Source organism: Mesoplodon densirostris, chromosome 2 (assembly GCF_025265405.1).
Source record: "Mesoplodon densirostris isolate mMesDen1 chromosome 2, mMesDen1 primary haplotype, whole genome shotgun sequence".
Taxonomy (NCBI): Eukaryota; Metazoa; Chordata; class Mammalia; order Artiodactyla; family Ziphiidae; genus Mesoplodon; species Mesoplodon densirostris.
Genome location: NC_082662.1, coordinates 148,292,884 through 148,307,255, shown reverse-complemented (window position 1 = coordinate 148,307,255; position 14,372 = coordinate 148,292,884). Strand labels below are relative to the sequence as shown.

Here is a 14,372-nt window from a genome sequence, read left to right as displayed (position 1 = left end):
GTGTAATAGAAATAAAACGGGGGAAAAAAGGACAAGGGAAGAATTAAAACAGAAAGCCACTCTTGTGCTACATTATGATTCCTCCTCTTCTGGAATACTGCCCACAGCTCTAATTGACACTTCTCAAAATGTTAACTGAGCAGAAAGCAGTTCAAAAAAGGATGGGTAAAATAATCATGAAGACACTGTAAGTGCTAAGGAAGAGATGAAAAAACAAGACTACCAGAAAGGCAAAGACCCAAGACACACAATATCACGGATTACGAAGGCATACAGAGCTCAGGAAGAATGAATTCTACACGCGGTAGGGGATGAAGATAAAAAAGACAGTGTCCCTCTCCGCAGACGGGAATTTCATGACTTTGTTTGCTAAATTCGCTAAGCAAATGGCTCAAAACCTAAAGGATGTAATTTTATAAAAGAGCAAATAAAAAGAAAAACTTTATTGAGTAGAATGTAAGACGCTTATCTCAAGAGAAGGTACAAGGTGAAATGTGGTTATATTCGAACAGTTTAGATAAATTAAGCTTATGAATATTAGATCCATGACAGATTTTTCATAATGTCATGAGGCACTGGGTAAAGTTGTCCTTTTTAAAGCTGGCTTTATAAAGGGAAGTGAGGCACTGTTTTTATATGTTCCTTAGATAGTTAAGAGTAAGAAATACTAAGCGAGATGAACTACTATTCTTGATTCAGCCAAGATATTCAAATGTTCATAAAAATGAAAGGCAGGGAAATAGCTGAAAAAGTTAGAAAACGTCATCTCATTCCCTTACTGAAAAGGATATTACCTAACCTATGTGAATACTTAATAAATAACAAAATAGGAGGATCCCAATAGCATAACTGAAAGGAACCATCATTTATTTTCTGAAATGAAAACATTTCAGGATGTAGCAGTTCAACTACTACAAGATCTACAAGTAGATGAGTACTTCTCCTCTTTTGCAGTGCCACAGGTTCTATTCTTCTATACTCTTCAATACTCCATACTTAAACTCTTCAGTCAATACTTCGGTTTCCTCTATTCATCACTTATTAAGAGAATGAACCTTTTCAACCAAAGGACCATAAGGGAATCTAAATCCCCCACCACAAGGGATGTGGGGAGTGCTAGTACTCTGTGTCAGGTCCTCTATGTCAAAACCCTTCAGACAATAGCTAACATGAAGACTTGGAATATTCCTGAATCATACCCTACACAATGGTGAGCAAAAAATGGAGATGGCAAAATGGCATGCATATGTGATCCCATGTGTGAACAATTCTGTACACACATGGGACATATGCATATGTGTGTGTATACACCAACACACACACACACACCCTTCAGTCTATTCCATTTGTGTATAATGCCTAAAGAGAGGTCTTGGCCAACACTGGAGGGAAGGATTTCAGATGTTACTTTCTTCTTGATACCTTCTGGTATCACCTGGATTTTGTACAAGATACTATTAATACTTTGTGAATGTTAGAAACCAAGAAAGGAGTAAAAGTGCTATAATCCTATAGATAGAATGTTAACTTAGTGTGTTCTTATAACTATTTCCTTCTGCTCTTCCTCTTTCCACTCCTGTCCACCTCTTCCATTCAGGTAAGAATCCTCCAGCTTTAAATCACCTTCCCTGACCTCACCTGCTCAGGCTTTCCTCAACTGCTCAGGCTTCAGCATGACTAATGCCCAACCACACACGTTTCTGCATAATATTTTAGTTGCTCACTGTGGCCTTATAATTGTACTCTCATTCTCCACAAGTATATATTTTGCCTTCACATTGACAGACCTGCTGCATCTTCAGCTGCTGATTTTTGCTTCTACAGCATGGATGTACCAGCATGCTGGTACAGCACGGATGTGCCAGATGCACCAGCAACTTAAAATGAAGAAAGTGTACCCTAGGTGCACAAGTCAGAAATCTGATTTAGTTTGTGGGGTTAGATAAAAGGGGATTCCAGGGAGAAAATACAACAAAATAATGTCACTCCTAAAAAAGCCTTTTGGAACAATGGAAACGAGCTATAGAGTCACCTGGATGACAGCTCTGCAACTCTAATGCTCGTTGCGCCACTTTCAGCATCTCAAGCCAAAAAAGGCTGAGTGACCTGGGGTTAAACATTCTGTGCCTCAGTTCCCTTATCTACAGAAGGGGGATGCTGAAGAATAAACTCTCTGTTTCCTGACCAAACAAAATAGAATACATATATAAGTACTTTCTAAAGAGATATAGCCTTGAACTAAATATTTATTGGGTATTTACTATCACTAGACATTGTGGTACACACATTCCTGTGTAAGTATCTAAACAAAAGGTCCTGGAGATGGAGTCACAAGGAAGAATCTAATCAAGGTACCATTTTGTCTCTTTCTGAACTGCAAGGCACCTATCTGTCTGTGCCTCAGTTTCCTCACTTTGCAAATGTGAATTAATATATATATGTCAGGGGATGTGTGAATTAAATAATATAATATACCTTAACATGCAAAATGGTATTCAAATATATGATAAAATGAAAATATGGAATGTACAACTCTAAGAATTTTAGAGCCACCATCATAATTGCTATGGACAGATCTATACTAGTCAAACTTCACACTGAGCTTTACATTTAAGTCATGTTTTAAGTTTAGACCAAAGAAATTGTCAGCCAAAAAATATTTTTAAATGTATTACAATGTATATGCAGAATAATTTTGCTCATTCTGTAATAACCATTCCAGCTATCAAATAGTGTCCTAGCCATTATTTTAAAATAATATTCCTTTTTAATCATATCAGTTTGGGTGATATTTTATTGATATATAATATTCATATAGCACTTTATTATTTTTTTTTACCAATATTAACTAGTTAAGTTTCATATATCCTTTGGAGATAAAATCATTTTCTGACAACTACTTTTATGTTTTATAATAAAAACCTAAGTATAATTAGAAAACAGTGAATGAAACTATCTCAATTGTTACTGGATGTACTTACACATGGAAAAAGTGTTTCCCTTTTCATCCTTTCACTCTGAAAGTCAAGATTGCATGAAAATAGGGGCTGGGATGGGAGGCAAACATAAGTTATCCTACTAAGAAAGTAGCAAATGGGAGAGTCCCAGGAAAACTGGAAACTGACAAGGTTTTCTTTAAGATTTCTGTATCACCCTTGATACCTAACTCCCTCTTCTAACTATGAAAACAGCACTCTTGAGAAATCCTCACCTTTGAAGCCCATTCCTTTAAGTGACTCCTAGATAATCTGCTAAAATAATCCAAGCTACTAGAAGTTTACACATTACGCCATCTAAAAATGCTTTTTCCAGAGATTAACCCAAAGGACGTAAAGTATTTATGGGATGTTTAAATATTTTTCAGGCAATTTTATTGTTAGAATCGGGTTCCTAAGGTCTAAATTCATCCAAAATATTGAACAGGAAAAGTAAAATCACTGATAAGACAGCCCTTTTAGATGCTTTCTGGACAACATGATTTTGTGTCCATAAATAAAATGATCAAAGATGAACATACGCTTTCCAAAAGTGAAGCCAAATATTTAATATACCTCGATGCTTGTACAAACTAGAATAACAGCCACCAAACCATTGTATACAGAATCTGATAGTATCACTCACCACCATATACAACCAGTTCTAAGCACGCTTTTCATATGCTAAACCATCCCATTTGCCATTAAGAGAGCCATAATCCAAAACATAATCGGGCTCCCCTATTCAAACACTTTCAGTGGCTCCCATGCCTAGAGACATACTTTTTAAATGTTTCTTTTAAAGGGTTCCTACAGGCAAAGAAAAAAGAAACCTTAAGATGTCTGGGGGCATAGAGTGATACAGCTTGCTAAAACAAGAGGAACATCCTTGAAATCTTAGGTTGTAAATCAGTCATTCATGCAGACTTTGGATCTGTTCCTCAGCAACCTCTACATGTTGAAGTGCTTCTGGGGTCATACTAGAATCTCTGCTCATCTCAACCTGCACTCATTCTCCAGGTGATTTCATCCAACATCTTGACTTTAAATGCTTTCTGTATAATGATGACTTCCAAAAGTATATCTTGGGCTTCCCTGGTGGCGCAGTGGTTGGGAGTCTGCCTGCAAATGCAGGGGACGTGGGTTCAAGCCCTGGTCTGGGAAGATCCCACATGCCGCAGAGTGACTGGGCCCGTGCACCACAACTACTGAGCCTGTGCATCTGGAGCCTATGCTCCACAGCAAGAGAGGCCGTGACAGTGAGAAGCCCGCACATCACTGTGAAGAGTGGCCCCTGCTCGCCGCAACTAGGGAAAGCCCCTTGCACAGAAGCAAAGACATGACACAGCCATAAATAAATAATTAAATAAATAAATATTTTAAATTTCAAAAAAAAAAAAGTATATCTTTAGCTTGACCCCTCCCCCAAAGACCAAACTCACATTTCCAGCTTCCTACTCAACTTCTACCCTTGGATGTCCTCACAGGCATCTCGAATTTAACTTGACTGTGCTGGCCTAGAATTGGCCTGAGCCGTTGGGCTAAAGTACCCACACAACACTGTCCCTTAGTAAAGGCATGAGACACTCTGATCAAGAGTATTGTTTTATAACCATGACCTGAGGGGCTTCAGGGAGGTTAGCATCAGCTTGTCAGCGTTATTTATGGATAACATTGTGATGGATGATTTGCACCTGGTCTCAGAGAGACTCCTGGAAAGCTCTGCCACTGAGGCTGGTTATATAGCAAGAAAATGCCTATGTCACCAGCGAGGGATCAGAAACTCCAACCAAGATGCCATTTTGGTCTCCCTGGCCCGCAATGTTCTGTGCACACACTGGTGGTTCTTGATCCAAGAGAGGAGTATGGCCTGGCATGGCCTTACAGAGGGAGGACAAGTCCAGCTGGCTCCTGGCCCCGCCAGACCCCATGCTGCGATACGACCCTTGCCTGTGGTGCAGATCCTTATTTGGGTGCTGTTGTTGTACTGCACCATGTTCCTACATTATACTATAGATCTGTAAGCACTGTTATGTGGGGTCCTGTGAATCTTCTTCAATAATCGAAGCCCGTCTAATGGACACGATTAGTGCCCCAAACTAAGCTCCTGACATCACCCCCAATCCATGTCCCCCTGCACTCCTCCTCATCTCAGAAAAATGGGAACTGTATTCTTTTAGTTTCTTAGGGCAAAAATGTTGGGGTTATCTTTGACTCCTCACCTTTGCCCTGCCCATCCTGTCCGTCATAAGTCTCATTGGCTCTCCTTCCAAGATATATCCAGAATCTGACCATATCTCACAACTTTCTCCACAACAACCTTACTTCAAGCTCCCCTTATCTATAACCAGGATTATTACAACAGCCTCATAACTGCTCCCTCTGTTTCTGCCCGTGGCCTCCTGCAGTCTATTCTGAACTCAGCAGCCAGAGTGATCCTGGTGAAACATAAGCCAGAATAGAACACTCATCTGTACAAAAAAGCCAAACTCCTGATTCTCACTTACAAGGCCCTACAGGACTTGGCCCTCATTACCTGCCTGACATAATCTTCTACCACGCCCTCCCAGCATCCTTGCTGTTCCTCTGCAGGCCAGGAATGCTCTCATCTTTGGGATATGCTGGGCCCTCTGCTGAGTGTTATTCCCCAGACTGCCCCTTGGCTAATTCCCTCACGTCCTTCATTTAGTAGTCACCTTGTCAGTGACCTTATCTAAAATTAATCACCAAGACCATCCAACGTTTCCCACCCCACTTCACTACTTTATTTTTTTCTCCTGAGACTTACCACTAACATACTATCTTCCCCCAGTAAAATGCAAGCTCGCCAAGGGCAAGAATTTTCATGTGTTTTATTCTCTACTGTATTTTAGTGCCTGCGACAATGCACAGGGAATCCAACAAGAATTCAATAAATATCTATGAATGAATACATGCTTATACAATTAGTAAAAAATAATGTTTTTCTCTTTTTTTTTTTTAAGTCTAGTTCGTTGGCATTCTAAGAAGGCATGTAGCTCCAAGTACCCCCTGGTATACAACCAATGCCCTCAATGGCGCATCTACTCTAGCTGGAGGGGAATAGGCCTAGGGTGAAGCCCACCTCCTTCCTGTGGAATAAGAGGCCTTGCTCTACTCTGTTAGACTTGCTCATGCCACTGCCCCTCACACCCAGACAATTCAGTTACGCCATGCCCTCTGCCTAGAACATCTACTGATTCCAATTTTTCCTCCAGAGAGCACTGATTCCACACTTAAAATCCAGTTTCCCTTTCACCTCTTCTTCTGTGTCTTCCCAACTCTCACTGGGTGGTTAATTTCTTCTTCAGTAGCCCAGCTCCAATCTGCAAGTAGTTCTATTATAACTAAGTTTATAGCAGTCTCCTCCATTGACTCTGAAGGAGAGAGTACATTAAGAGAAGCCATGTTTTCCCCCATCAGTTTACTTGGCTCAATACCCAGCACAAAGGTCAACACACTGGAAGTGCTCAATAAATGTCACTGAATGAAGCAGTAAGAAAAAAATTGAGAAGAGGGAACAGTGCAGAGAATATAATCCCCTCAACTGGAAGACTCCAAAGATCTAGACCTGAGGCCACCACATGACCTTGTGAAATGTGTCAGTTTCTTCACCCAAAAAGTGGATAGAATACCTTCCCCACCTGCCTCACAGGGGCATAGAGCTCAAACGATAAAACAAAAGTCAAATCTCCCATAAGATGTTTTTATTATCAATGTATAGATCATAGATTTTTGCCCCATTTTTTTAATCTCAGAATTGACTCAGCAAACATGGAAATAACTAGATTAAAACCAGGTATATCTAATATAACCATGCCTCTACTGGTTTATGACATTCAAACAGGATAAAACCAGGAAGTGTTGTCCAAAAACAATATTAAAATCCAGGTTATATACTCTCCATATATATGGAGAGAGAGATATGTTATATAATGTAAATCACGATGTACAGAGGACTATAATTTGATATTCATTACACTCTAATATACAGAATAATAGGGAACTTGACAGCAAATTTTAATGTTTATTAAATTTTTTTAGAGGCAATAAATATAGGAGCTAAAATAATAAGCTCTGGAGTCTGTCCATTTAGCTTTGAATAACAGTGCACTCTACCTTTTAGAAAATTAGCTCTTGGAAAATTAGCTCCCTCTGACTCAGTTTCCACCTAAGTTAAATATAGATAATAAGGCACATACCTCATAGGGTTAAGAGAATTAAAGGAGCTAACACATGGAAAGGGTTAAAATAGTGCCTCGCACATAGTAAGTGCTCATTAAAATTTGGCTATTGTTAATGGTATTCATGACTCTTGAAACTTAAAAATGTTTCCATATATTTTTCTATACCGGCATCACACTAACAAACATAATGGAAGTTGAAAAGTCAAAGTTTTCAAAATATTTCACTCCAGAAAAGATCTCTTTGTCTTGATATCTCTGCCACCACCTCAATCTTGCCTTAGAGGGTCTTTGTCAAAGACAGCACTTAGGGACTTCCCTGGCGGTCCAGTGGTTAAGACTCCATGCTCCCAAAGCAGGGGGCCCAGGTTCAATCCCTGGTCAGGGAACTAGATCCCGTGTGCCGCAACTAAGAGCCCACATGCCGCAACAAAGATCCCGCGTGCCGCAACTATGACCGGTGCAACCAAATAAATATTTTAAAAAAACAAACAGCACTTAGATGGAACACACACGATGGGACTCGATAGTAGAAAAGGAAGTTGCTCTCATGTGCCTTAATGCTCCATTTCCCAATCTCCCCCCCAACCCCGCCCACCCTGCCCCCAAGCCTAGGCTACACTGTGATAGAACCACAGCATGGAATGAGGTGACCATCACCCACCCAGAGGTGTAATTAATAACTGGAGGCCAGATTAGGTTAACTGTACCTGACGTTGGCCTTAACTGCCTGACTACCCACTTCCTCCTCTTTGCCCACTATTCACAAAAGGAATTCAGAATTCCTTCTCCACCAACAGGAGGGCTGAACTTCTAACTTCTCCAACTGTTTTCCCCTCAGCACTGAAAGCCCTGGAAGAGTGGAGACTCCTAGGAATAAAGCCAGACCAAGATTCTGAAGACCTGAACTCTCATCCTAAAGATACTATCTGGGGTAAATCATTCGGTTTCTTAGCCTCCTAATCCTTAATGCTGCGATATTTCTGCCTAATATACCCGCTCATGAGGTTTTAAGGGAGGATTAAAAGGGAAAAGAAACACGGGAAAAACACTTGGAAATTTATGAGAACCATACAAATGAAATGTAATTCTAATATATGATTCCTGGCTCATTTGCTTTCCTCCCTATTTAGACACTGATCTTGATCCTTGGAGCCATGCCATTATAAAGATTTCTTGTACAAGAAAAATTATGTTCAAAGAGAAAAAAACAATTTATTAAAACCATAGGGTTTAAAGGTGAGTGATATGACAATAAATAACAGGCAAACCTCTGCATTTAAAAACACTCAATAAGCACCAAAATCCTTAAGATTTTTTAAGAAGCAAAGATACTCAATCGGCAATGAATATTAATAAAGCTAAAATGAATTGTCTGTGTAGAGCAAAAAGAAAAATAATTAGGTCATATATTGAGCTCTGTTTGTGTTCATTCCAAAAACAATGTAGCATTTTTTTTTCCTGCCCAAGACAAACAACCTCACTTGAGACGGTAAGTATGCAATTACCTGAATCAGATGCTTCCACCCAATTAAGAGATAAGCAGAGAAAGAAAAATAACAACAGCAAATAAACCTAACACATCTTGAGCACCTAAATGCCTTCCACGGATTATCTCTTTACTCCTTACAGCAACCTTACTTGATAGGTATTCTTCCCTCACTCTACATAGACCTAAAGCGTAGAGAGGAAAATTACTTGTTCAAGATGACACCTCTAGGAAAGTACTCAAATGGAATTTAAAATGTCCTATCCGATCCCACAGTTTAGGCTTTTACCATGACTCCATGTTCCCTCCACCAAAATAACATAGAGCTCTTCTTCTAAAACCCAAGGGAAGTGGGGATTCTTTAAAGATTTTTAGTACCTCTAAGGATGATGGGCACAAATCACGAGTGAAGTGGAAGTGATCTTATGCAGGAACAGACAATGGGGTGGCTGGACTGATAATATTTGGCAGGTTCACTGTCAATACTGAAAATGGCACCATCAGCTACAAATAGTAGGGAATTCAGTATCTAATTATCTGAAAGACCTTTCCAAAATTTAAGTCAAACAGGTGAGATGCAGAAGTGTCTGAATGTGGTAGGAACTAAATGAGGATCAGAGAATACTAGCTTTGATAGTTTTCAGTAAGACTTGAACTAGAACTTGCATGTGTATTCTATAAATAGAGAGGGCTATGGAGGACAGAGGTAGTACTTGGGGATCCATGGCAAGAGGGGATAAAAGAGGAAAGGCCGTAGAACAAGAAACTGGATAAAAATCAATAATAAGTTCTTCCCTCAATCGACTATTCCAACTCACTCAAATGATGTAAAACCAAACATAAGATGAGGAAGAAACTGCTCAGTTGATGACGCACAGATGATTTTCAATCCCATTTGACATAAGTCTGGTAAGAAAAATAGGCTCTATAGGAAAATGAATATATGTACAATTAAAATGTTTTCATCAGTCAGATTGCTCCTTGAAAGAAAATTCTAGGGCTTTCTTCTTGACGAAGATTCTTGGTTGGACCAATGATTTGTTTTAAACAAAAGAAATCTACAACAAAAATATAGCCATCTCCAAGGAGCCTAACTGAAATTTTTAAATCATTTTGGGATTAAATTGTTTTAAATGTTTTTCCATAAGGATACTGTTCTGCTATTAGAGAGAACAGTATTATTAAATTAAAACTAAATTAGTTTTTATTCAGAAACTCCATTTTTCTGTGTTACTAGTAAATTGCTTTCAGTTGGGACTCCATTTTTCTGTTACTAGTAAATTGCTTTCAGTTGGGGCTTAGAGAAGCAATGATTAATGACTTCTCCCCAGACACCTAAAAAAGGCAGCTATCAGAGTTATACTTTAGCTAGATTAAAGAAGTGAGCTATGGCTTGTTAGCCATGAGATGTATCCACCACAAACTCATCTTTTCTATCTTATGATAGCCACGGCCATGATTACTGCACTTTTTCTGCCTTATATTTTCCCCTCATTTGCCACAGCAAAGTTTCTCAGTCGGCAGTGGTCCTCTAACCCTGAGGGCCTCCAACAAGGTAACCCTGTGTTCACAGAACTGTCCACTGGCAGTTCTAAGACAAGGCAAAGGAAAAGAAAGCAGGGTGACAACAGGACGGAAATAGAGAAACACAACAGCAGAAGAGGATGAGAAGCAGCAGGGAGCAGGAGAAATAAAGAAGAAAAGATGGCAGAAGTAAGAAAAGAGGGAGGGAGTGCAATAAAGAGAAAAAGAAACTGTGGCCAAGAGGTCTACGCTAAGGAGAAAAGTGGGAGAGGACCCCACAGGCACATCGGGGGGCCTAATACTGAGTTATTGCCTCTTATTCTTACTTGTCTTTTCCCACAGAGGAAACGGAATAACAACTCCTGGGTGCCAGTTACCTGGATGAGTTCGTCCAGCTCAGTCGAATTGACACAGGAGTGCTGGGAAATGAACGTCTGCTTCTGGATCACAATGGTGGTCCTCTGGGAAATCTCGTGAGGCTGCTCCAACGCTTTGAACACTGTGGCTCCGATGATCAGATAGAGGACGACCACCAGGAAAATCGTGGAGACCGTCTTCCATTTCATAACATTAATGGTCGTGTCAGTCTCCACCCGGGAAGCAAGCACGGTGGGTTTCGTGGAGAACGAGAGCCTCGGTTTAGAGTTCTGAGCGGCAGATTTAGGATCCAGCAAGTCAGGGGCCGCCACTGACAACAAGAGAGAATGGAGGTTAGGTTGAAGGAGGTTAGAGGGGGATGGCTCGGCTTCTTTCAGGGGTCAGCAAAGGTGGACTGAACTCTGCTTACTCTCCTGGTGGAAGCTCCAGAGCCTAAACCAGAAGTATATAAGGGTTCAAGGAAAAGGGGCTGGGTCTTAGCTCTCTGCTGCTATTGGGGCTTCCGATGGGAGGAACAAAACAGGAAGCGGACTAAGAACCTTAAAAAAAAAAAAGAATGCCTGAGGACTTCTTAACTAATTTCAAAATTTATATCTGTCCAACATGCTAGTCAACACATTTACAGAACTCCTAAGAGTTGATGGTACTAAGCTAGATATTTGAGTGCTCATAAAGAAGGCTAATGGATTATTCCTGTTCTCAAGAACTTAACACTCTATACCACAAGCAATCAGTGTAAAGAACGTCATCTATTTTTATTTAAAAATTCATTATAATAAAGGAATTGTATTGTAAGTGAATTTGCGATCCAAACATTGTTGCTCGAAGTAGAACGTTAGTAATTATCTGGTAAAACATGATGGCAAATAAACCATTCAGTATCTCAATCATTTCTTTTTGCTGTCCTCCAAAGTGGGCTCATGATTAATCATTCTCTGTATTTTGTTATTCAATCTCGGACATCTTTAAAAAAAAACAAAAGTATTGCTACCCATTCTGGCACACAATCATAGGTGCAGCCAAGAGATGACAAGTTCCTTCCATTTCAACAGTGTATATTATCAAGAAAAAAAATTAAAAACATTCTCACACCTGAGACCCTACATGCTCTGTACAGAGCTAATTGTTCCATTAGAGTGGATTTATGTGTTCTCTTACAAATTCCCATATATTCTGAGGTGACTCTAAATCCATTTATTATTCATCTCAGCTGTTCAAAAATATCATTAATGGATTTCCTTTTAGAAAATTCAAGAGATACTAGACCTCCACTTGCTAAGGGGAAAATAAGCCATCTACTACAGAATTGGAAAGGCAACACTGAACCAAAAGGGGTAATAGAATGGCTGAAAGATGGGAGATTTAAAAAAACAAATCAACTCAACCATAATAATCAATTTAACATCCATAATTGTTAGAGATAAGTAAAATTACTTTAGTGTATATAATACAGATTTAATAAAATGATAACCTAATCTAAAAGACACTTTTAAGTAAGTATATAAGAAATAATCTATGAAATTGCACCCAAATACCCTACAGGAACCTGAAATTACTTGTAAATAAGAAGTGTCAATTTTCACCTGGCTACATACCCTGCCCTCTTGACTACCACTGTGAGTTAAATGTAGGCCTACCACAGCTGGAGTTCATAAAATAAATCATCTGTTGCCCATCGGAAAGAAGTTTTGCAAGCAAAGCTATGTGAAGCATCAGACCTAAGTAAGCAGTGTTGTATAATGATGACAGATAACAGAGGGCTCCTCAATCAGCAAAACTCTGAATGGTTCTGACTTTGAGGAGAAGTTGGAGCTCTGATGACTTAACTGAACCCCTGGCTCCAAGCGGAGACTCCACATACCTACAGCTCATTTCAGCAGTTTCCAATGGTTCAACCTGCTATAACAGGTATGTACACATTTTCCTCCTGATACAGTCAGCTGCTCCAAATAAAGCCACAAACTAGCAGACGCCTTTAACACGTGATATTCATAAAGGCAACTTCACCCAAAATTAGCACCTGATAAGTGTTTAATGTTTTAATTTTTTGAAACATGTTAACAGAAATGTTGATAACAGCTAAAATCACTGTCATCTGCTGTCTAGCCACTCCACCCCACCTGCAAGCTGCTTAGTGAGTCTCAGTGAAAAATAAAGGTCATAATCTAAAATTAAGCCATCTTTGGAATAAAAATAACAGAAAATCACATAGAAGCTCCATATTATCTCTCTGAAGGAAGCTTTCCAAGTGTTCTCTGAGCTCTCATATTTCTGATTTTTCACATCACTGGTTTCTGGTCTGCGGAACTCGAAAACACCAAAAGACTGTTTACCCTGATGCTCCCAAATCCTACTCCTAGATTGAAGTGCTAAACTAAGGTATTATTGATATAACATGCTTTGGGGGAAAGGGGACAGATTTTATTTTTTAAGATTGTGTCTGTGTGCTACTAAGCTAATACATTTCCTGATGGATTTTAATTCTTGTAAGCTACTGCCTTATTTTTTAATTAGCAAAAATATATATAATGCACATTTGGCAGGCAGAATGGGCAGAAACTAGTGAAATACCAAAATAAAAAACAACAGACTTTCCCCTCGGTCTAATATGGGGAACCCTCTGGGTTTCCATCTCCACGTCGTTTGATGTATGATCATGAAGAGACGCTCCTTAGAACAAGGAATCAAAGATTCACCCCTTCCACACACTCTCCCGGCACCATCACTACCTCCCTTCTCTGCCCCCAGCACCTCACAGCGTCCTCTTAATCCTGGTCTCCCATCCTCACCCAGGTATGTCTTCTTCGTTCCCGGCCACAACTGACGACTCAATACCAGGAGAAATGAGCTTTTTTCAGCACCACTGCCTATACCACCACGCAACGGGCAACAAGTGTGACCAGGGTCAACATGCGTCCTGTCCGTCGGCTACTCCCAAGAGCTGACCCTCCTCCTCCTTCGGAAACTCCCCCAAGTGTCCCAAACCCATACCCAAGGCAGATGCAAAACCCCCAGGCACCAGCGGGAGAGTGGGGAGAAGCAGCCAGGAGAGGATCCGGGGATAGATTTGCCTCCAACCCCAGATTATGACCCAACACCTTGGACGGGAAACGAAGGTGGAAAACGTCCGCTTGCTGCCGGCGGGGCTTTTGCAGCCCTCCCCGGACTGGCTGGGGCTGAAAGCCCGCGGCGGGAGGTGGGGAAGGGGGTACCTGGGGGTCTCACCTTCTCCTGCTCTATGGCCGGGTCTCTCCCGCGAGGCGCTGGGAAGCATGAGGCATGCAGCATTCACAATGTTTTTGGGGGTTTTTTGTTTTGGTTTTTTGGTTTTTTTTTTTTAAAGACGGACTTGAAGCTTTTACAAACACGCCATTGTACTCACTTCTTATTCAGAGACGGGCTGCGCGCTCCGAGCTGCATGGGCAGGCATTTTCCCCGGCTTTGTTTTACAAGGTGGGGAGAGCGGGGCTGGACGCGGGAGGGAGGGTGGGGGGAGCGTGAGAAGAAACGGAATCGCGGGAAGGAGGGGACACCGGCGGTCCGGGCACAGGGCGAGGCCGAGGCCAAGTTGGGCTGGGGCGCCGCCGCCCCCGCGCGCGCCTGCGGCCGGGCCCGGGTCACCAGGAGAGCGCTGGCGACCCGGGTCCCGCACCGGCCAGCAGCCGCCGCCGCCGCCGCGCTCTCCGCCCCGGGCTCCGCGCTGGCCGGGCCCCTGCGCTGCGCGGCGCGGGGGTGGTGGGTGCAGCCCGAGCCGCAGTGCGCCCCGGCGTCTTTGTGCGCGAGCCTCGTTCAGCCCCTCTTCGC

General features: G+C 41.3%; 1 protein-coding gene across 1 annotated transcript in view; it reads right to left on the bottom strand.

Moving 5' to 3' along the window:
• The window catches only part of KCNK2 (potassium two pore domain channel subfamily K member 2), a 166,448-nt gene extending 152,606 nt beyond the window's left edge, over positions 1–13,842 (bottom strand). The window contains exons 1-2 of the mRNA XM_060088497.1: positions 13,794–13,842; positions 10,568–10,878 (exon numbers count right to left, since the gene is read on the bottom strand). Of these exons, the coding sequence (XP_059944480.1) occupies positions 10,568–10,878; positions 13,794–13,842 (360 nt within the window). The remainder of the gene's footprint in view (positions 1–10,567; positions 10,879–13,793) is intronic.
• Positions 13,843–14,372: the final 530 nt, after the last annotated feature.